The sequence below is a fragment of the Eupeodes corollae genome, chromosome 1 (assembly GCF_945859685.1).
Source record: "Eupeodes corollae chromosome 1, idEupCoro1.1, whole genome shotgun sequence".
Lineage (NCBI taxonomy): Eukaryota > Metazoa > Arthropoda > Insecta > Diptera > Syrphidae > Eupeodes > Eupeodes corollae.
The window spans coordinates 118,807,442-118,831,988 of record NC_079147.1 but is presented as its reverse complement, the minus strand read 5'-3'; the positions used below and the strand labels follow the sequence as shown (position 1 = coordinate 118,831,988).

General features: G+C 35.2%; 1 protein-coding gene across 2 annotated transcripts in view; it reads right to left on the bottom strand.

The window, feature by feature from the left end:
* The window catches only part of LOC129940345 (histone-lysine N-methyltransferase trithorax), a 144,005-nt gene extending 138,601 nt beyond the window's left edge, over window positions 1-5,404 (bottom strand). Inside the window, exons 1-2 of one of the 2 annotated variants that reach the window (XM_056048657.1) lie at window positions 5,241-5,404; window positions 4,843-5,166 (exon numbers count right to left, since the gene is read on the bottom strand). In XM_056048657.1, coding sequence (XP_055904632.1) covers window positions 4,843-5,142 — 300 coding nt within the window. In that variant the 5' untranslated portion in view covers window positions 5,143-5,166; window positions 5,241-5,404. Of the gene's footprint in view, window positions 1-4,842 lie in introns of both variants that reach the window. The other variant, XM_056048656.1, reaches the window with a different exon arrangement.
* Between the last annotated feature and the right edge of the window lie 19,143 nt (window positions 5,405-24,547).

Here is a 24,547-nt window from a genome sequence, read left to right as displayed (position 1 = left end):
AAAACAAAGACAGCGTCTATTTGAATATGGATTTGTTATTGGAACTAAACTCAGGCAAAAAGTCTTGAGTTTCAACAGTGTGAGCGAGCACATCACGACAATCCGCATCAAGGCTAAATTTGCCAACATAAGCCTAATATGTTCGTAGATATTTCCCAACAGAGGAGAAAGATGAAGACACCAAAGACATATACGGCGAAACACGAATTTTACTTTTGTTATTCGTTCTTAGATTTTCATAGAATAATCTTGTTTTCTTTAAAATTAATAAATAATTTGTTTTACTTTTCTGATACGCTTTCGTCTTTTAATTGTTTAACTTGAATTTTATTGAATAGGTGTTGGTCAAGTTTGAATCAAGACCATTATCCATATTGGTGACCACTAAGTTAAAAAAAAAGTACGCTTAGCAAAAAAAAATATTGTTGAATTTCTCGAAAGTTCTACAGAAAATAATTGAAAATGCCAGATGATGACCAGGACAAAACGTTAGCGGCGAATTGCATCGTGTTTCTATCAAGCCACCACCATTTTTGCAAGACCAACCCGACCCAGTTTTTATTCAGATGCAGGCGCAGTTCAATATTGCTAACATCAAATGCGACAACAAAATATCACTAAGTCCTTGCTTCATTAGATCGAAATGTTTCTTCACGTGTCAGTGATTCACTTAGAAAACGACAAGAAACAAATAAATATGAAGAACTGAATAAAGTGATAATACCAGAATTTACTGACTCTGATTAAAAGAAGTTGGGTAAATTGATAAACATTGTTGAGCTTGTTGAATTGGATCCATCTTAGCTTCTGAAATAAATTAAAGAACTTGCTTAAAACCAACTTTCCGATGATGTGCTCAAAACATTGTGGTTGGATAGACTTCCGGACAACATTAGAGCTGTTATCTGCATTGGTTTATTAATAACAGCATTTGGAAGCCAATCTGAAATTGTATCAAAAATCGATGCACTTCAAAAACAAGTCGAAGAACTAAGAACATCAAGACCAGGTGAAAGCAGAAAGAATGACTCACAAAAGAGATATTTAAGCAAAAGTAGCAGCAAGTCTAAATCACGTCTTCCACTTTGTCGCTAACATTTCATGTTCGGCAAGGATGCAAAAAAATGCGTTGAACCTTGCCAATTCAACAAATTCGACCTCTCGGAAAACTAAAGGCTGCTCTGTCATCGGAAGCGACACTGCACAAAACTGAAAGAAATGAAACCGGTCTTTTATTTATCCGAGATCGAAAAAGAGAAGACCATTTGGAACATATTCGTATTGTTCTCCAGCGTTTGCGCGAAAATAATTTGAGGATTAATATATCAAAATGCACATTCGCCAAATCTGAAGTAAACTTTTTGGTACATAGAGTCTCTAAAGATGATATTGCCCCTATAAAAGAAAAAATCGAAGCTTTGTCATCGTTCAAAAAATCCACTTTAGCTTTTGAACTTAAAAGATTTATTGCAATGTTGAATTTTTATCGTAGATCTCTTCCACATGCAGCTTTTGTTCAGGGAAAATTGCAAACACTCATTAAGGGCAACAAGAAAAACGACAAATCCGTCATTCAATGGAACGCCCCATCCTAGTTCAAATGCAAAACTCGTGCTTCATGACGATGCAAGTAATTATTGCATTGGCGCTGCAATTCACGGAATGGTAAATGATTAACTTAGACTAGAGTCCCAAAAAGTCAAAAGCACATACAATAGAGAGTTACTTGCAGCCTACAAAGCTGTCTAATATTTCCATCATCTTATTGAAGGCAGAAGTTGAATAATCTTAAGAGACCACAAACAGTTAACTTTTGCTTTAACACAAAAACCAGATGTCAAAATTCCTCAACGAATCAATCAATTGAACTACATCAATCTTTTCATAACAGATTTTCGTCATATTAAAGGCACAGAAAATATTGTAGCTGATTTGCTATCTCGAGTCAAATCGATTTTCAATAGCGAACAAATTGATTTTGAAAAATTAGCTGATGATCAAAAAATCGACGAAGACCTCGCAAGTTTGAAAGATGACACTTCATTGGAACTTAAACGAATCGAAATACCTGGTACAAATATTACACTATTATGATTCATCGTCTCGTGTTCGTCCATATATATTGCTGAAAACTACGGCAAACAAGCATTCGACTCGACCCATAAAATCCACGGTCAAATTGAAGACCAAACGATTTGTCTGGCCAAATATGAAAAGTGATATCAAACAGATGGTAGAAAAATGCGTTGACTGTCAAAACAAGATAAATCAACACAATTGAGCAGCGTTAGAGGAATTCAAAGTATCAAGTCGTAGATTCAAGCACAACAATTTTGGTCTCATCGGGTCATTACCTTTGTCAAGAGAATGCCAATACTGTTTGACATGTATCGACCGATATTCAAGATGGCCAACTGCAATTCCGATACCAGACATAGTAGCGGGAACTCTGGCAAGAACTCTTGTTAGTGGATGGAAAACTTATTTTGGTGTACCGCAATTACAACCGATCAGGGTAAGCGATTTGAGTCTAAGTTATCCCCCCCGCCCAAGCAAATGGTATGATTCGGCATACCTATCGTACTTCTCGGACTCTGGAAAACTTTCAAAGAAGAACTGAAAGCAACACCTGCTGAAATGGTTTACGGCGAAACACTCGTAACCTTCGAAATTTCATTTAATTATTGAGAATTTTACTTTTGTTATTCGTTCTTAGATTTTCATACAATAATCTTGTTTTCTTTAAAATAATAAATAATTTGTTTTAGTTTTTTGATACGATTACGTCTTTTAATTTTTTAACTTGAATTTTATTGAATGGGTGTTGTTCAAGTTTGAATCAAGACCATTGTCCATAGATTTATAATTGATGTTCGAGTTGAAATTTTAAAAACTAGTCCGAGAAAGGTTCCTTTGTACTAATTTCTTTGAGAGAAGTGATTAAAATAGTTCCCATTTAGGCCTGTCAAATAGAAAGCTTCTTTGAACTTGTATGAGTGTTATATTTTTGCCTTAGGTAATGTTTGTAGTAAATAACAAATTGACACTTTTATAGAGCTCACCGGCGACGTCCCATGTGCACGTTGGAGTCAGAGATGTAACGAGTGCGAAAGTTTTGTGTCGAAAAATGTATAGAACGACCATCATTTAAGACACCATAAACGAAATTGATGATAAAGTGTTGGACAAGTTGAAATCTCCGGTAACGATAAAGGGGGGCGTGATTCAGTTAAGATCACTGTCAAAATCATTGTGTTGATAAAGTCGCGTGGAATTGATTTGTGGATTATACTACCTGTTTGGATAATGTGTTAAATTTAAGTTATGAAAGCTAGAAGTATATTGCATTGGGCAAAAGGGCTGTAAGTTGATGTGGATCTCTTGAAGGAATATAACAAATAGTTTTGAATCGTTCATGAGGAGTTGTAATTTATGAAAATTACTATAAAGGTTCCACTATAGAATGTGTGTACCCTGATCTGCTGTGTTGATTGAGGAATAATAATATATTTATTGATTGATTTTATGATTATCAAAATTAGGTTCGATAAAGTATGAGATAAAGAATTAGAATATTGGAGATAGAATAGCTTTGCTGTTTGTGTTAAGATTTTTATCAGGACTATTCGGACTCTCAGACATGAAGAAGGTTACAACTCACACATAACGCGTTGTCTTTGCATTCTTTCGCTGTGTGCCATAAAAATTGAGTTTTTTTATTTAAACAATCTCTACAAGTATTTCACTTTCTAGAACGTTGTTTTAAGTATGGGTCACAACCTCCGTCTTTGTAGGCATTTAGTTGACTGTGTAGTGACACAGCAATAGGCCATTCAGTTAGAAAATTATTTCTTGAAAGGGAGAAACAATTTTTTTTTATTTAAGACTTTATGTTGGGTGACGATCGTCTGACATTGCGCAAAGGCCAAGGTATTTTGTGTAATTAAACCTGTTATTTGATTTATTGAAATACATTTAACAAAAAAAGAAAATTAGGTATGCACATTTAAGGTAAGGGGTTAAAGGGTAACGAGTTAACTTAAGTCAAACACAGTCTGTAATTAACACTATCGGTAGCAATATGTAACCAGTAAAAGAGCAATACGGTGACTGATACATAAACTAACTAACATCGTTTATTAAAAAAAGGTATTAAACAATGAATACAGATTTTTGTAAACAGTATTTTGACTAGGCAATGTTTTAAAATTGTATAAATTTGGTAGTTTATATTTGTAAGATGTCTGAGATTTCTGTATTCTCAGAAAAATAAACTAAATTAATCATACAAATTTAGCGTTTTTAAAATAGAATTTTTATAAATCGATGTCTCAAGTATTTTGTACCACAAAAATCAATACAAGGCTAAGTTGAATAGTGAATTCTTATTTGGTAAAGGTATTTCATTTTTCCGTGCTCCTATCTTTTTTGAACAATTGTTGACTGTTGTTGTTGTCAAAAAAAATTGTCAACGAAAGTAAAATCGAAGCTGCTCTTGCTTTAGAAAAATTGCTAAATAAAAATACATTTGTTGCACAAATTTTTGTTTTCTGAACAAACAAGTTGTGGTTCGATTTATGTAGATGACAATTGGGTTTTTACATCAACATGGGCAAAAAAAAAAACAAATAACTTGTTTGCAAACAATTCATTCATATTCACAATTCAACACTTTCAACTCAGTGTATGAGCTGTAGTCGATTGTTACAAATTATAACAATCTTAACGTTTAAAACGATAGTTAAAAGAAAAAAACCACTGCTCCCTTAGTCTGACTTAGAAAATACTCATAAATCTTAGATACATGTAAATGAACTGGCAATAGTTAAGGAATTTTTTTACCTTACGTTGGAAATTGTGATCACAATTTCTTTCCAGGATGTCATTTGTAGTTTCTTGTAGAGATTTTGAAAAGCTTGCTGTATTGGACTGCGCGCTACCAACAGTTTTCTTGATTGGTAGAACATTTTCAAATAAAGTTTTTTTCTTCTTCGTATCACAATTGACAATGTTGTTGCATGAAGAACAGTTTTCCCTTTTTCTTTTGTTTAGTTTCCTGGGGCTTTCATTTTTAACCAGAACACGAACTCTATCCTTCATTACCAACCTGCTAGGTTTTCCTGGGAATTTTGACCTTCCCATCTTAATTTTGTTTACATTTTCGAACTATAATCACATATTACATAGCAGTTGATAGAATAATAAATACTATTACTTTATGTATGTTTTTTTTTTCTTACTAGAGGGTTCGAGTAAAATTGCGCGTTAAATGACACACGTTTTTAACCAAATTATTAAGCTAGTAAACATATACAAAACTAACAAATTTACTTCTTAAAATAAATAAATTGAAAAACAATAAATATTATTACGCTGCCAGTAGAAGTTTTAGCCTTTTCTTTACTTAAAACCAAAAATACTTCATTTGACAAGATGGGAATCTCAGACTGACATTTCGGTTTGCCAACAAGCAATTGAGGACTAAATGTGAGAAAGTGTGCGTGAAATGATGCAAAAACCAAACACATTCTAAGCTTAAGTCTTCAGGCCCATCAAAATCTTCATTTTAGTTCTCAGGTCCATCAAAATACTTAATTTTGAATGTTTCAAGGCTTTCGTTCAAAAACGAAATAGTCCTAACCAACAGAATAAGAAGTGTTGACATGGTTTCAAATTGGAAGATTTGTATGGCTTTTTAATTTCAATCCAAATAAATGTTGTAAATGTATATTAAATAAAATAAAATTGACCAAATACATATTAAATGATTTATTAGAGCTGTAATTTGTTTATTTAAATTATTTGCGAACGCAATATGTACTGCCACTGGTTAAGTATAATTGGAGTTAACACCCTGTGAAAATGCAGCGCAAGCAAAATGACGAACTTACGCTTGAACTGCATTTTCAGTCATCAATATCGAGCACGCGCCGGACAACCTTCTGCTATGGTCGACAAGTTCCCACGAGAACGCTAGACGACGTTGGACGACGACACTGGAAACCTGTGGCGGCCGTGAACTCTTAAGTTAAGTTATTTTATTGTCTTAGACATTCGATGTTATATTTTTAAGAGAAATAAATGGGCAGTCTTGAACTTGTCACGAAACGAATCGGTCGTTTATTTATTAATCTACTAATACGAACGGTTGGGCCAACGCAGTTGGCGTTCGTTATATTTTTTAATAATCAATTACAGAACTTTGTAACTGGTGCCCGAGCAGCTAAGAACCCGAAAAAAAAGAGAAAGTGAAATCGAATAAAAATTAGTGAAGGTGATTCAAGACAAAATACCAAGTTAAACTTAAAATTAAATTAAAACGAAAACTGATTTAAAATAAAATCAAGCCGATCAAACTAGAGGACAAGAAGAACCATTAAAAGGAGAAGAAGAACCAATAGCAGAGAAATGCAGTTCAAAACTTTGTAAGAGTATTTTAAGATATATTTGTCTGTATCCGTCATATATTGATACATTTTATTGTTAACACAATTATAAATTTATACATTTTATTATTAATACAATTGTAAGGATAACTCCTTTCCCCCAGTCAAGAACTTAAACGTTCATGTCTAGGAGTAGTTCTCACGAAAAAAGGGACCAGTCGACTTTACGTTAAGTAAACAATTATACATTGTTCGGCGGTGAAGTTACTTGTACCTTAGTAGGTTGTTTGCAATTATAAACGCTTACAACTAAAAAGGATTCTTACAAGCCTTCCAACCCGGAGTAGACTGCCCGAAATATTAAAGAGACTCTCATCGGACATCAGTGCTGGTAGAGAAAATATATATAAAAAAAAAAACATAAAAATTTTTACAAATATCCATTATGCTTGATACCTTTTATTATTATGGACGAGTTAAAGGACTCTGTGACACAAATCACAGGGGCTCTAAATAGCGTCCTTGAAAAACTTAAAAACATCGAAACTAGGATGTATCAAGTTGAGCGGAATAATCCTCTCTCAGCTATCCAGTCCTTAACGGCAAAATTGAGTAACTTAGAGGAGCAATTCAAGACGCTAGAGTCCAACAATTCTAGCGGAATGCCCTTTGCACACGAACCTTTAGAGGATTCCGAACCTCTGAGAGGTCCCAACACAGTACAGGAGCTTAACGAAATTTCAAAGCTTCCTGACGCTGTGAAAGAGTTACAAGTCTTTGAGGGTAACCCTGTGCACTATGTTTCATGGGTACATAGTGTGGAAAATGTTCTTAAAGACTTTAAAATAGTCCGGAACAAGCCAATTTATCGTGCTATTCTCCAACACATTCGTCAAAAGATAAGGGGCAAAGCTGATGCTGCCCTAGTATCATACAACGTATTCGACGACGAATGGCATGAGATAAAGAGAGTTTTGACTCTTCATTATGCCGATAAAAGTAACCTCAGAACCCTCGAAAACCAATTAAATAAGCGAATTGATGATTTTTATGCTACTATTAATCAACAATTCTCCCTTATTGTGAACAAACTAAGGGTTGAATCACGTTCACCAGAAGTTCTTGATACTTTGATAGGGTCTTATCGAGATAGAGTTCTTGACGTTTTTGTGCGAGGCCTTAACGGCGATTTGTCAAAACTCATTATAGTGCAAAAGCCTAAGACCCTACCTGAGGCATATTCGCTATGCTTGGAGATGGAAAACCTCAACTTTAGGAACAATTCGGTGCATATGAAAGTGCCAAACACCATCTCCGCCCCTGTCCATTATAATTTCAAGAATAATTCAAATTATAAAAAAGAGCAATATGGGAACCGGTATCCTTCCTAAAGCCAGAATAGACGGCAATATCCAAGGTCTTCGGAACCAACACCAAGACCCACAGGACCAAAACCACCAATTAAAATGGAATTGGGATCTGGTCAAAGCCGAAACGTAAATTACATGAATCGACCAAACAACCCATTCAAAAGAGAAGCCGAGTCCGACAATTACAACCCTTATAAACAGCAAAGGTTATACAATGTAGTAACAAGTGCTTCGGATAGATACGAAAACCAAGAAACATAGGCCCACGCCGAACAGGATTTTATGGAAGGGGCCTCTTTTCCAGCGTACCTTACCTATGGTACGTCACTCGTAACGGGAAAACACTTGATTTTCTCGTGGATACTGGTGCGAATAAAAACTTCATCAGATCCGAAACAGCATCTCAATCAATCCCAGTTCAGACTCCTTTCGAAGTAACTACCCCTGCTGGGAAAATACCAGTAAAAAACAAAATTGTCGGCAAATTCTTTTCTTCTCTTGGATGTGATTTGGACATCACATTCTTTGTTCTTCCCAATCTTCGGTCATTCGATGGAATCATCGGAGACGATACCTTAAAGCAACTCAGGGCTGTAATAGACAGAGACCAGAACAGACTCATAATTGATTCAGATAGACAAATTCCCCTGAAAAACCGGAACTCAAACATGGTGAATAACTTGTCAATTATATGCAAAAATGGTTAGAGCAAACAGAACTTCAATTACAACAATTATGCAAAAAATATGAGGAAATATTTGGACCAGTTTCCAATGAAAAAGTCAGAACATCCGTAAAGGCTGAAATTCGTACTACGAACGGATAACTTTTCATATACTGGATATATATGAAAAGTTATCCGTTTCCCGCTTGCATGCGAGAAGAAGTAGAAAAACAGGTTAATGAGTTACTGACGGAAGGTATAATTCGACCTTCAAAAAGTCCTTATAACTCTCCAGTTTGGATAGTGCCCAAGAAACCAAAACCAAACTGAGATAAACAATATAGGATGGTCATCGATTTCAAGCGCCTAAACGCTATAACCACCTCTGATGCGTATCCTATTCCGGATATTAACGCTACACTTGCGAGCCTCGGTGAAGCAAGATTTTTCACAACCTTTGACCTTACCTCTGGCTTCCACCAAATATTGATGAACGAAAAGGATGTTCATAAGACTGCATTTTCCACAATGAACGGAAAATACGAGTTCCTAAGGCTACCCTTTGACCTTAAAATTGCACCTGCCATATTTCAGCGCATGATTGACGATGTGCTGAAAGAAATAATTATCAAGATTTGCTACGTCTATATAGACGACATTATTATATATAGCAAATCTGAAGCGAGTCATTTGAGGGACATCAAAACAGTTTTTCAGAAAATTCATAACGCTGGGCTGAAAGTCAACCTGGAGAAGACGCAGTTCATGGCCAAAAAGGTTGAACTTCTCGGTTATCTCGTAACCGAGGATGGGATCCTTCCTGATCTAAAAAAGGTCAAAGCTATCGAAACGATTTTACCCCCACAAAATTTGAAAGAGCTGAAAAGTTTCCTCGGCTTAACATCTTATTACCGAAGGTTCATTCGAGACTATGCCAAAATAGCTAAGCCCCTTACAAACATGACCAGAGGAGAACTAGCACAAGTTAAAGCCAACCAATCAAAAAATGTCCCTATTACACTTGACGAGGAAAGCCTGAAAGCATTTAGAAATCTGAAAGAATTACTTACCTCAGCCGAAGTCCTTGCCTTTCCGGACTTTGATAAACCATTCAATTTGACAACAGACGCGTCTGATTACGCCATTGGTGCGGTGCTGTCCCAAGGAGAACAGGGAAAAGACAGGCCGGTAGCATATATTTCTCGTTCCTTAAACAGGACTGAGGAAGGATATGCAACAAATGAAAAAGAACTACGGCCATAGTATGGGCACTTGAGAATCTAAGGAACTATCTTTATGGAGCGAAAAAAATAAGGATATTCACCGACCACCAACCATTGACGTTTGCGTTAAGTAGCAGAAACTACAATGCTAAACTCAAACGTTGGAAATCAAGACTGGAAGAGTACAACTACGAGTTGATTTACACTCCTGGTAAATCAAACTTTGTTGCCGATGCTCTTTCCAGGCTGAAAACAGAAGTCAATCATTTGTCTCCCCCTGCCTCAGGCCCAACGGCTAGTTCACTAACGGAGACAGCGAGCGAAAGGGATGGTCGCACAGAAACTGCTAATGAAGCAAACGAAACCTGCACGGCTGAGGAAGGATTCTGTGAGCAGTCGAGTGATGACGAAACTATTCACAGTGCTGACCAAGATGGTTCAGACCTTATTCCACACCTAGAGGCTCCCTTGAATGTTTTTAGAAATCAAATCATTTTTTCGCAATCAGACAATTTTAGCGAGATGTCCGCCCACGAACAACCACACCCTAAGTTTTACCGTCACTTTATTTCAGCAAAAAACTTAGACCATGCTCTTATTAAGAATGCTCTTAAAGAAAAACTTAACCCAAGTGTCATAAATGGAATTAAAATTCCAGAAGACAAGCTTGGAATCCTTCAGCCTGTGTTTTTAGAGAATTTTTCAAATTACAAAATTCGAGTCACGCAACGATTTGTCGAAGACGTCGCTAACGAAAACCGCAAATTGCTTTTAATAGAAAAAGAACATAATAGGGCTCATAGAGCACCTAGGGAGAATAAGGAACAACTGCTTGAGAAATACTACTTTACCCACATGATGGCATATATTAAAAAATTCGTTAAGACCTGTGAAGTTTGCAACTCCAACAAGTACAATAGGCACCCAACATCCCCTGAACTTCAATCGACTCCAACTCCAAGGTATCCATGTGAAATCCTTCATATGGATATCATGGAAATACAAAATGAAAAATGTATAACTGTCATGGATAAATTTTCAAAATTTTGCAAATGTTTTAGGATAAAAGAGAAGTCATCTATTTACATTAGATCAAAACTAATTAAGATTCTGCACTTCTTTACTGTACCACAAGTGCTAGTCACGGATAATGAAAGAGGTTTCTTAAGCCCTATTATCATGAATTTTATTAAAAGCTTAGGAGTAAAACTTTACCTGACACCTTCATATCATAGTGAAGTCAATGGGCAGATTGAAAGAGTACATTCCACCGTTCTTGAAATCTATCGTTGCCTCAAGACAGAATATTCCCAGCTTAGTGTTCATGAACTAATATACGTGGCAGTAGATCGCTACAATAACACAATTCATTCTGTTATCGAGCGAAAACCTTCAGATATTTTTTTTAATAGGAGTCAAAGGGTTAATTACCAAAATCTTCTTAATATACGTTCTAAGATAAATAGGGACCTAAGAGGAATCATAAAGCGCAACATGGATGCTCGAAATGTTCGTCAAAATAAGAAAAGAGTACAACTTATTAAATATAATAGGGGTGAAGTAGTATTTGTGGCGATGAAAGGTATTAAAGGCAGAGCTAAACCTCTTTTTCGAAGAGAGGTTGTTGCTAGAGATAATCGAGTCACTATAACAACAGAGAGTGGCAAAAAAGTCCATAAAGCACACTTAAAAAACATACCAAAATGATGGGGAAGGGGTTGCACCACAAAATTTGAAAAATAAAAGTGGTTGCACCCAATAAATGTAAAATACAGAAAACAAGTTCTGAACACATTAGAAATAAATTTTCTTATTAGTACATCAAAGACGATATTAAGTTGAAAAATATAAAAAGGACATAATTTTATAATTTACTTATACAATACATATGGTTTAAAATATTTTTTTATATGAAATTGTTATTTTATTGATTATATAACTAAACCAAACTTATTACAACAATATATAAAGAATTGTCGTAAAATTAATCTATGAATGCACTTAACTATTGTAATTATTATGAGATTAACTAGGCATGGCCAAAATAGGTCAAACTTTTTCCAAAACAAAACGACATTGTATTTACTCCACAGATTGATATGTTTCACGATCGCTCAGGGATTCCAAATCCATAACTATAAATCGCACTTAGTCTCTTTGAAAGAAGGACGAGGGTGGATTATCGACGGAAGTTTTAAGCTCGTGCATACAATCGATCTGGAACCCTTTGAACGTCTACAACAAAGAATGTCTGCAAGTTTAACCAATAACGTTAAAGATCCATACAGGAGAGTCATCATGGAACATTACTTGGGCAAATTAAAAGAACGCCTTAATCAAATAATAAGCAAACCAAATCGAGTACAGAGGTCAATAAATTGGATAGGGTCAGCGTGGAAATGGATCGCAGGAAGTCCTGATGCAGAAGACTGGAGTAAAATACTTCAAAGTGAGCAAAGGATCATTGAGAACAACAACCATCAGTACGTCATCAACGAAAAACTTTTTGGCAGTCGCTGGGAAAATAGAACAAGACCTTTTAGATGAAATCCAAATCACCAAGGAAGAGATAAACGAGATCGTACGTGCCTGTCGAATGACCAAAAGCGGAGTAATTAACACAAACCTTCTAGACTCTGAGGAAATAAACAAAATTATCAACGAGTTAGAAATTTTAACCTACGCTAATGATATCGAAGCTGTAGAGTACGGGAAACCATCCAACTATACGAACGGTTCGATGCTTTTATATGTTCTTTCTATACCAAAGGTGGGACTCGAGGAATTTAACCTTCTTATAACACGACCATCCATACTAGAAGGATAGCAAATTGACCTTAGATACAGCAATATGTTAGTTAACCACCAAAAGACATATGCTTATCGATCAACAACATCACCGTATGCGAAAGCAGAGCCTTAGAAAAGGTCGCTGAAGATAGCTGCCTAGCCCGTCTTTTAAAGGGAGGACCCACAATTTGCACATTCCGCACCAACTCTGACGAAATTGTAGAATTGTTAAAAGAAGACACCGTTTTCACCACTAACTTCAATGGACAACTTACCTCTAATCATATATCTAGAAACCTTTCAGGCACTTATATTATAAAGATTCATAACGAGACGATAACACTGGGAAATCGGACCTTTACTAGTTCCGAGAGCTCATCAACACAAGCCCTCCCTCCGGTATTAGCCAATATCACCAAAAGGGACTATGCGGTCGACGTAGGATATGTACATGACCTCAGCCTGCAGAACATCAAAAGGATAGGTAACCTTAACCTAGAAGTTAACATTTCTATGGTTACAGAAGCAGTTGTATTAACACTGGTGATATATATAATCATCCTAATCTGGAAGAAGCTGCACTCGAAGCTCGAGATCCCTGGAATTCTAACTGCTAATATACCACAGTCACCTGACCTAAAGGGACCCAAAGATCTGCGGGACGCAGACATTTAGAGGGGGGACAGTTAACACCCTGTGAAAATGCAGCGCAAGCAAAATGACGAACTTACGCTTGAACTGCATTTTCAGTCATCAATATCGAGCACGCGCCGGACAACCTTCTGCTATGGTCGAGAAGTTCCCACGAGAACGCTAGACGACGTTGGACGACGACACCGGAAACCTGTGGCGGCCGTGAACTCTTAAGTTAAGTTATTATATTGTCTAAGACATTCGATGTTATATTTTTAAAAGAAATAAATGGGCAGTCTTGAACTTGTCACGAAACGAATCGGTCGTTTATTTATTAATCTACTAATACGAACGGTTGGGCCAACTCAGTTGGCGTTCGTTATATTTTTTAATAATCAATTACAGAACTTGGTAATTTTGGAAATGGGAAAAAGTATAACTCAATACTTTGTAAACAACAAAACAGACAATCAGCTGTAAACGGAGCATTTTGGTGGCGACGTCAGAAGTTCGGGTGTCTCTGTATTTTTTTTAAAGACAATGCAACGAGAAGCATTCTTGTGAAGTTTCATTGCCAACTCTAGCTAGTTCAGATTCCTCAACTAGTGTTTCGACTTTATTTATTTATTTATTAAACACTCAAAAGATGACGAGTTAAATATTAGAGGAACAACGACGTCGACCGAACCGACGATAGTAAACAAAAAAAAATGATTTTTAAATCTTGACTTGTCAAAATGAAATAAGCTACATCAAATGCTACTATATTATAAGTCGGTAATGAAGGTCAGGTTTTGAGCTAAGGATAGGTTCGGAGAGCAGGAATGGGGACACTGGGAACAATGAGAAATCTCAATGAGATAACTGAGTGATAGGGATTTCTGTTGGGAGAATGGATATTTATTTTTATAAATGTATCCAGAGAATATTTCTTTGGCTGTTTGGCTGAATTTGTTTGCTTAATCAGCACAAAATGTTGATGAGAAAGTTTTAGCCGAAAAAAAGACAGTTTAAAATCCTTTTCTTTTTCGAAATCTAGACACGTCCCTAGAGGAAGTCTTTTTTATTAATTTCCTTTTTTATCATATTTTTTTTAATCATTAACTTAATTTAAAAGAAGAAGTGCAAGTCGACATCAAAATTTAAAAACAAAAATTTTAATCATGTGAATCGTGTAAAGATATATTTGAATTCGCGAAAGTGACAGTCATATATATTTGTATGTATATATGTACATTAAGTGCATACACAAATCAAAGGCACAGAAAAGTGTGCATCCTTAAAGAAAAAGTTTAACTTTTTTAGAACAATTTTTTTGAGGCAATTGATATTTTTTTTTGAGGCAATTCATTTTCTTTTTCAATCATACAATTTTTTTCATTAATTTCAACTTAATTTTATTATTTTAATTTTCAACATCCTACAACTTTTTTTCCATTTTTCAATTTCATATTTAAGTAATTTCAATAGTGGTGGCATTTTTTTTTTTTGTGAGTCCCGATGACTGAGAAGTTAATTCCTCAGTATCGCGCTGCCACAAGAAAGTTGCAGCCACATAACGCAAAAAACATTTTTTTTGTGAAAGATTGTCTGAGTCTTTGGGTATATTCACAACTTCACTTAAGGTATCCATGAGTCCAGACAATCTTATACAATGTTAAATAATACTGAAAGAGACCCGTGGATGTAAAGGCGTCTTCGGAGGTCCTTTCAGCAAGTCACTAACAATTCTTCAAGGGTTCCAGATGTCTTCAAGGATAAAGGATTTGTCCTTTTGAGTCCTGAAACCTGAGGAGAATAAGAGATTTTTTTAAAGTCCTTTACAGTTTCTAGTTTATTTCATTTTTTTTTCGGCTCGAAGAACTTCGGCTTCTTCATCATCTTCGTTATTTTTGGTTATCATTCTTCTTGTGTCAGAATTCTCATTTTTTTTTTTAATTTTTATAAACGAATTTTAAAACATTTTTTTTAAATAATAAGATTTTTTTTAAATCTCTTTAAAAACAAATTTGTTCATAATACAACTTTGATATAGAAATCATAAAAATAAAATAAAATCTTTTAATTTTTATATAGTTTTATTATATTTTAATTTCTTTTTATCAATTTAAATTTTTGAACTTAAGCTGCATCTGGATTCTTCGATACCTGCATCTGCAATTTTTTGGATTACCTGCAAAGCTCAGTTGTATTTTTGAAAATTTGTTTTTCGAAAAAAATTTTGCAAGCTGTGAAGTTTTCTAGATTTTTTGAGTTTGTTATTTTTTTTTATTTTTATTATTTCTTTTTTAAATTTGAATAGTTTTATTACTTATTTTTTTTTTATTTTTTTTAAATTTAAGTAATCTTTGATTTTAATATCTACTTTAATTTAAACATTTTTTTTGATTTTTCTTACACACGAACATTTTTGAATTACTAGTTTTTGATCTAGATTTGAATATTTGCTGATTTTGAATTCCATTCTTTAATTTTTTTTTAATTTCTCGGCGAGTTCTTAGGTATTTTAACTATTCTGCTTACGTTTGAAAAACTTATTTTTGGATAACTCATCTAAAATACATTTTTTTTTAATGTGCGTTTGCTGAGGCATGAGCACTAACAGACGAATATCATTACACGATAGTTTAGGCACTATTTACGCTCATTCTGAGGCATAATTTGAAACCTTATTTCAAAGGTTCAGAAACAGTATTGGTCGATGTGATCTTAATAATTCTTTCAGTTATTCTGAAAACTTGAATTCTGTAGTTTCCGAACTAACAGACAACATGCCAACTGAATTGGATAGGTCGACCAATGAGGTCGAAAATGAAAACGAAGATGTTTTACGACCTACTGGCGTAGCTAATACTTTACCAATTGACCAAACTGCTGAAATAGCGGCGCGGATAGAAAGAACCATGACGACGAACCAAATACAGTTGTTCGAAACTTTCGACGTCTTCATGAGGAACGTTATCCAGAAGCTAGAGTCGCTAGGGATACAACAACAATCCCAACCTGTTGAATCGAACAGAAATCCGTGCAATAACGGTGCGCATTAACGACAGGGTGAGATGCATTAGTCAACACCCGATGTTAGTCTTTCTACAGCCCCTTCATTGGCTTCCAGTGTTTCTACCGTCTGCCGATTAGATTGCTGGGACATTTCATACAATTCAACGAAAATGTAAGCCATTTTCTCTTTAAGGTTGATCGGAAGAGAGCATCTTCGCATTATACGGATGAACAAATTGTCGACAATTTTCAGGTTTTGTTAAAAGAAATGCAGTGCAAAGGGTATTGGGCCTATCTACGTAAGAATCCTAATGTTTCGTTTTCAGATCTTAAAACCGCCATGAAAAAAGAATTTGGCAGGAAAGCGATGTGGAGATTTACATGAGGGTACTTACTAGAAAGCAAGGTGTTAAGAAGTCGTTCGACGACTATTATAATGCTATCAGGAGCATGAACGATCAATTGAAAGAGCCTTTCGAAATTCATAAGATGATTGATATTATCCGAAATAACGCCAAAGACAAAAAAAGTTAAGATTTTTTTTAGCGGCTGACTTAAAGAGCCTCGAACAAGCTCAAAATAAAGCTCGAGAAGCGGAACGATTTTTGGCTAAGCGAACTTTAGCTCCAAAAAATGTCCATGAGATCGCAACCGATCAAAATGCGATTTTCCCGGATATAGAAGAAGTTTCAGCATTAGCCTATAATCGAAAACCGACTTTCACGGGTAATTATGTCTGCTGGCATTGTGTCCAAAAAGGTCATGCTTACCATTTTTGTCCGTCCAATATACGGACATTATTTTTTTTTCCTTTGCGGGGAAAAAGGGGTCAACACAGTTAACTGTGGCAAGCACTCGGGAAACCAACCTGGGAACGAAGGGAAGAATGGCAAAATTCATTCCACCAGGGATGCTCTGAACCATTCCCAAAAGTAAGTAAGGATTCCAATATCTCCACCAAAAACTCTGACGTGGATGTTCTAACAGAAATTTTGGAACGAACTACCAATGTGAGTCCGGTAGATGTTGAGGCTCATCCTGTTAAAACTCATTCGCTGAAATCGCTTCACGAACGGAAAGTTCATTTCTACAAAACTCGTCAACGAATTTTCGGAACTACGAGTTATATAACTAGCGTGTATATCCATAAGTGTAGAAGTCTTTTTCGAAAACGAAGAAATTTACGAAAACAAATTTTAGAATCTATAATTTCTTCAAATACAGATGGAAGAATGTACGCTTGCGTTCAATTAAATGGTGAATCTGTTTTTGGGTTGTTGGAGCTTCGATATCGGTATTAGGCAACGACTGTTGGAAATTGGTTAGGAATATTGGTTCCGAAGTAAGGCCATATACAAATGTTGCGCGAACACCTGTTGGTAAATCGCACAATATAGTCGGCTACTGCGAAATTGAAATTTCGTATAATGGTCTTACCAACAACTTTCTTTCTAAATAATTCCCAATCTAACCCAGAAGTTTTATTTGGGAATGAATTTTTGGAGGTAATTCCGGCTTATGAGTCAAATATCGGAAATCCAAGCTTAAATCAAATTTGATGAAGATGAGGTGAAGATCTTTTTTCAGAACGAAATCTTGAACTAAAAAGAGTCAAAAACTTATTTCCTAACTTCGTAGTGTTAGGACTAGGAAGAACGAATGTTGGGTGTCATGTTGTTGACACCGAGAATGCCGCTCCTATAAAGTCTCGACACTACCCTCTGCCTCCAGTTCGTCAAGAGGAAGTTTATAAAGAATTAGACCGCATGCTAGAGCTTGATGTTATCGAGGTTAGTAATTATCCATGGAGTCCGGTGGTATTAGTGAGGAAACCAGGCAAGGTTCGTTTATGCTTGGATTTTCGTAAAGTCAACGCAGTTACCGTTAAGGATGCGTATCCCCTACCACATGTGGAGGGGTTACTCAGCCGAACCATAGACACGAGATTTGAATCCGGTATATATCTGAAAGATGCTTATTGGCGAATTCCTCCCAATGAGATTGTTCTCTTCGCGACAATGTTTTCGTCTATCTGGACTATCTTCTGATCTGCACTTCCGATTTTGAGTCCCACATGTGCATCCTTAGCGAAGTAGCTGCTTGTTTACGTCCAGCGAATTTCACTATCAACCTAGATAAAAGCAAGTCATGCGAGAAATTAAATTTGTAGGTTTCATAGTTGGTCAGGGTATATTGCAGACAAATCCGTATAAAATCGAGGCTATGATCAATTTTCCAGTACCTACTTGTGTCTGACAAGTTGGAAGATTTTTGGGAATGACCTGATGGTATAGGCGGTTCATAAGAAATTATGCCAACTTGGCAGCACCGCTAAAGGCAAGCGAAATTAGAATTGACGCCTGAAGCCTTCGTGGCGTTTCACAAGTTGAAAAAAGCACTTACATCTCCACCAGTGTTAGCGCAACCCGATTTCAAACCATTTACGATTCAGGGTGGTGTTCTCTTCCAATTGGATGAAGATGACAATGAAAAACCGATAGCTAACATGTTGAAGAAGCTAAACAAATCACAGAAAATTTATACGGTTACCGAGTAGGAATGTCTTGCAGCCGACCTGAGTGTGCGCAAATTTAGGCCCTATGTTGACGGATTACCTTTCACCGTAATAACGGACCATTCTAGTCCAAAGTGGTTAATGTCAATGAAAGAACTCAATGGCAGATTAGCTAGATGGAGCTTGGAACTTCAAGGTTACAATTTTAAAATTGAGCACCGAAAGGGATCCCTTAATATAGTGCCTTACTCGCTGTCCAGGATGTATATGGAAAAGATTGCTGAAAATGTAACCGTAGAAGATGAAACTTCGAAGTGTCATGAAATTGACCTTAATTCGGTTGAGTTTAATTCGACTCAATATTCCTGCTGAGAGAGAACATCAACTCTGATCAGTCTGAACTTCCTGATTTAGTGGTATCGGAAAAATTTATTTATAAATTTAGATCTAAGACAGGTGAAGTAGACAAGGAGGACTCGTTATGGTGACTTTGGGTACCCGAAGCACTAACGCAACAATGCATCGAACTGGTACATTACACTAAGTTGAGTTGTCATAGCGGTTTTGCGAAAACCTATGCTCGCATCAAAGACAAATTCGATTGGCCTTAAATGCTCAAGGATGTGACAACTTTTGTGAAAGAGTGCGATATTTGTTAAATGGTGAAAGCCCAAAACAGAACTCTTCGTCCACCTATCACAACACAAACCATTACTGAAAGACCCATGCAAAGCTGGTCCATATCCTCGTACGAAACGAGGTTATGTTTATGTCTTTATAGTTGTAGATCATTTCACGAAATTAACTTTTCTAAAGGCGATGTCAAAAGCAACATCTTCTAGAATCATCCAGTTTTTAGAAGTTGATATATTTCATATTTTCGGCACCCCTGAAAAGATTTACTCTGACAACGGACATCAGTTTGTATCCAAAGAATTCAAAAAATTCTTGGCGAACTACGGCATACAGCATGTACGAACGGCTTTGTATTCTCCGCAGGCTAACATTTCCGAGCGGGTCAACCGCAGCGTACTAAGCAAGCTCAGGGTCCTGATCGAAAGAGCAAAATGACTGGGATACACATCTTTCCTGTAAAGCGTATGCTCTCAGATCCGATATCCATTATTCCTTAGGTTGCCAGCCATACTTCACCCTTCTTGGTCAGAATATAGTGAATCACGGATCATCCTACAAAATTTTGTGCGAATTAAAAGCTTTAGAAGACCCGGAGATGTTTGTCCTGCCGAATGCACTGAAAACCGCGCCTGCCAGACAGACGATGTCAGAGAGTCTTTTCAGTGCACACGTTTAGTCCAAAAATACTTATAACTCCAGGTCAAAGCATGTAACTTACAGCGAAGAACAAGAAGTTTTTCACAGGAATTTTGCTCAAAGCAAGTTTTCTTTTGAAATCAACGCTAAACTTCTTCAAAAATTTGTAAAATGTCGAGTCCGGAAAGTTATTGGCAACTGCATGTACGAGTTGGAAAGTAGAACGGGAAAAGCTATCGCCATCTTCCATGCGAAGGACATTCGCCAGTAAAATCCTGGAATTAAAATAAAACATACCACAAAGTAGTTGTCGTGTCATACATTGTTTAAAAAGAAAAAGTCCAGGTAGATGATCCTTAAGTGGGTTCGCGTCTCACGTTGGTTTAATATTGACGAAAATAAATATCGTATTTTCTTTTTTTTTAATATAATATTTATTAATTTTATACTGACACAACACCATTATGACAAACAAATGACCATACATTTAATTATTTATTTTAATTGACGATCGACTTAATCGAAAACTTATTTTTTTAAATTTTAATGACTTACAGTTTGATTCGTGCAATAACTTTGTTCGACTTTCTATATTTTTTTTATCCCGTGCAATACATTAATGACTTTTATTTAATTTTTTTTAGTATTTTATTTATTTAATTTCTTGACCTTTTCATTCTTATTCGTGCAATAATAAACAGAGAAATAAGAAATATTACACAAAACAATTTTTTTTAACAACACTCAACTCGCAATGACAATATCCCGACGGCAAAACGCATTTTTCATTTTCTTTGATTTTAAGGTTATTGATCTCTGATTGTAAGCAGAAGAACGAACGGAGTTTTTTGTTTTATATATTCCTCTTGTATGTCGATTATGTATGTTAAATTAACGGAACAACCATATGATTGCCTCCTTTCGTTATCCTGTTTTGATGTATTATAATGGTTTTGTTTACATTTCGAATTGTTTTTTTTTATATTTTGTTGCAATTGATTGCAAAATAATTAAATAATTTTGAAGATTGTTTTACGCTTTAACCTCAACTTTAACTTGTATAAAATGACGAACGACGCGCAATCCAATTTAATATAGACAATCTACTCGGTGATTCGCTACTATATTGTACATAGACGCGCCGCGAGCAACCGTCCCCGCCCGAATGACTTAGCCAAATCATGACGGACATGCACGTAAGTTCGTTTGCATATTTCTTTCAATATCCTTGTCAGAAAAAAGCAAAGCCCTGTTATATTTCGACTACATTTATTTATTTATTTATTCAACACTCAAAAGATGACGAGTTAAATATTAAAGGAATCTACGACGATGACGACCGAACCGACGATAATAAACAAAACAAAGATTTTTAATTCTTGACTTGTCAAAATGACATAAGCGACATCAAGTACTACGAGATTGCCATCAGATTATTTAATTTTTAATTGTTTGTTCTTAAGAGTAAAGTTTAATTTAAATACCATTTCAAATACGAATACTAATGAAATTATTAACGATCAAATTATATCTGGATAATTTTTGAAATAAATTATAAAATAATTATGGTGAACTAATTTTAGTGTGTTAGTTCTCCCGTGCATTTCTTATGGGAAAATTCAGATTCTATGTAGTTGTTACGGGATTTTGGTGAAGTTTGCACAATTAGGTGGAAAACAATGTGAGGTGAACTCAGCCGTTCAAAAAAGAAATCCGTTGAATTTAAAAATTGAAAAATGAATACAATATTTTTAGAAAATGGATTTTACAACTTCTTTTTAGTGAAAACTGTGCTAAAAATAATATTTGAATGATTTTGGCACACAAATTCTATGGACTGAAAAGCTTCGCTTTGCAACCTATCTGACATGCTTCATTTGTCGATATGGATATACAAGTCGAGAGTTGCTATAAAGTTGAGGAATCTCTTTATTTGGTGGTCATTCATAGCCAAACCAAATACATGTTAAATCAATTGCAGCGTGTGATAGCAGTAACACATTCACGTAATGTGCCACCATCTTTGCAATGCAAAGCACTTCTTTCAGCAAGTCCTTCCTCATCATGTGAACAATAGTTAATTTAATCTAGAGTCAGTTTTTCAAGACAGTACCTACCACCGAGGATTGGCCAAGTGATCTGTTTCAATATGTTCTTTTTTGCAGAGATTCACATTTGAATATATTTCTTTTACATTTTTTTGTAAACTCTGTGATGTAGTTGGTGAGAATGTGTTTATAAATAATAAAATAAGATCTTAATTTTCGCTTTTTCTAATTTAAATTGTAGGTCTCTGGAATTCAATTGAAATACCTTCCTTCATTCCTGATTTATTGCTTTCCATGCCGTGAATAACTTCAATTCAAATCCGAATCCAATCTATCAATTTAGGCTCTTGAGATATAATTCTGTTTGTAATTCAAAAGCTATTATATACATACATAAAAGGCTTTTCAAAGCTATCAATTTTATGAAATTTTTTGATGATTATCAAAATCTATAATATTTTCCTTCAATTTATTCTTCCTTTACAATAATTTACTATTTCCTATAATGAATTTGTAACGAGTTTTCTTGCGATGAGGTCCTTGCTGGCACATAAAATATCCCTCGCTAGCTCAGGAGTGGATTCCATGACCTCCTCGTTAGCAAAAAAATATGCCAGTCTTTGCATCTAGCTGGTACTGATGCGCGAGATGCCCTCTACCCACCCTACCTGGTTGCTTTCTCGCTAAACAACCCCTTTTATTTACCTCCTCTTTTCCTCCTTCCTACCCTTTCATCTTCACTTCCTCATCTCCCCCTTTTTAAAGCAAATTAAAATTTCATCTTTTTATATATGATGCATATAATTTAATAATTCCATTGGGTAGATTTATTTTAATTATAATTCAGGTTATTATCATTATATTAAAACCAATATAAAAAAAAATATATGCTTTCAATTATTTAAAACAAGAGTAAAATTTGAAATGAAAAAGGGGGCAACGCTTGAGTGATATATATATATATGTCAATTGGGACATGAACTACAAGAAAAACTTACCTCCAAAATTCTCGACGCAGTGGCCACTTCCTCGATGAATCCTGGCGGTTCTGATGAGCAATATGCACTTTCCTTTTTTTTTTGTTTTAAAAATCACACAAAAATTACCACCACTTTCTTTTTGAAAAATTACTATAGCAAAATTGTTACTAAAAATTCAATTATAAGTATATGTATATATATATCGGAGTACGCATATGAATACACGCCAAGATACTGATATATATATATATATGTATATATGCACTTTTAATTAATAAAAATTGATTTTTTTTTTTTTGATTATTTTAGAAAATTAAAATTTTTTTGTTTTACTAAATTAACTAATTTATAAAAATCACTTTATGCACTTTTGCAATTAAAACAAATTTTAAAAATTGACGTTGTCTTATGCCTTGTTGAACTTTGACTTTTCTTTTCTGCTATCACTTCCTGTACCGTCAAAAGGATAGGTATTCCTTTGTTCCCTTTGGTCCCTTTGTTCAGGCCGCCAAAATTTATTTTGACGACCTAGCTAGTTTAAAAAACACAATTTTTAGCGAACTGCCGGTTTATGGTAATTTTGTTATACCAAAATAATTAGGAAACCTTACCTTAGGCGGTTTAATGATTTTATTCCTTTTAAGGAATGTGGTGGAGTATATATGTATGTATATATAAATATATATGATTATATATATCTATTCTCCCTCGTATAATGGGACGTTCGTCCTAATTTCCTTAAAATTTAAATAAGTTCTTTACTCATTTGAACTTCACTATATTGATGTAATTTACTTACTTTCAAACAAAATTTTGAATTTCCTATCTGACTTGAAAATAACCGATTGGCCAAGTCTTTTTCTGGGTGAGTATCGAAATATTTATTTAAATAAATATCGTAATAGGGTTTCCGCTGCTCGACTTGTTGTCTCTGGGGTGTCTTGGTTAAAAAAGAAACCTCCTACCAACGCTTTTTCTTTATGGACCCTATATAAACACCCACACACCTACTCCTACTTTTCCAGCCTTTGTTTCTTCCTAGGCCTACAACCATTGTCCATAATGCACTTGTGGGTGAAAAGCTCCAGGTTTTATTACTTATACAATGTTGTTCCTTAACTTGCATCCAAACCCTGTAATGCAACATGAATATGTTGCCAAATGATGCGGCAACAAAGTTGCGATTTCCATCATCGATACATCCTATAAATGGAGTGCTGAATGTCACTCAATTATAGTGCTGTCGAGTGACATTTACGTAAAAAAAAGGGAAAACATTACACACTACACACACATAAGACAAAAGATCTCCTTTTAGTAGGAGCAGTGCACCTATCCTAGCTTTAGAGCGAGAGGGTAGTTAAATTTTGTTTACAACTTGGAATTGAAAACAGTCATACAAAAAAGAACATAAATTGGAAGCGTTCGTCGTCGTCGGTCGGTGTCAAGTGGGTTTCAAAGCTTTTATTTCGATTTTGAAAATATTTATTCAATTAGAATAAATTTAATAACAAAAGCCCATTCGGTTACAGGGCTTCGCGTTTTTCAGATAATATATCTGGAATATGCGAAACGAACCCACTTTAGTTCTTCGTGTAGCCGGGTTGTGTGTGCAAAAAAAAGAAGTTGTTCGTATGTAAACAACAAGTGAACGTGCTATTTCTAG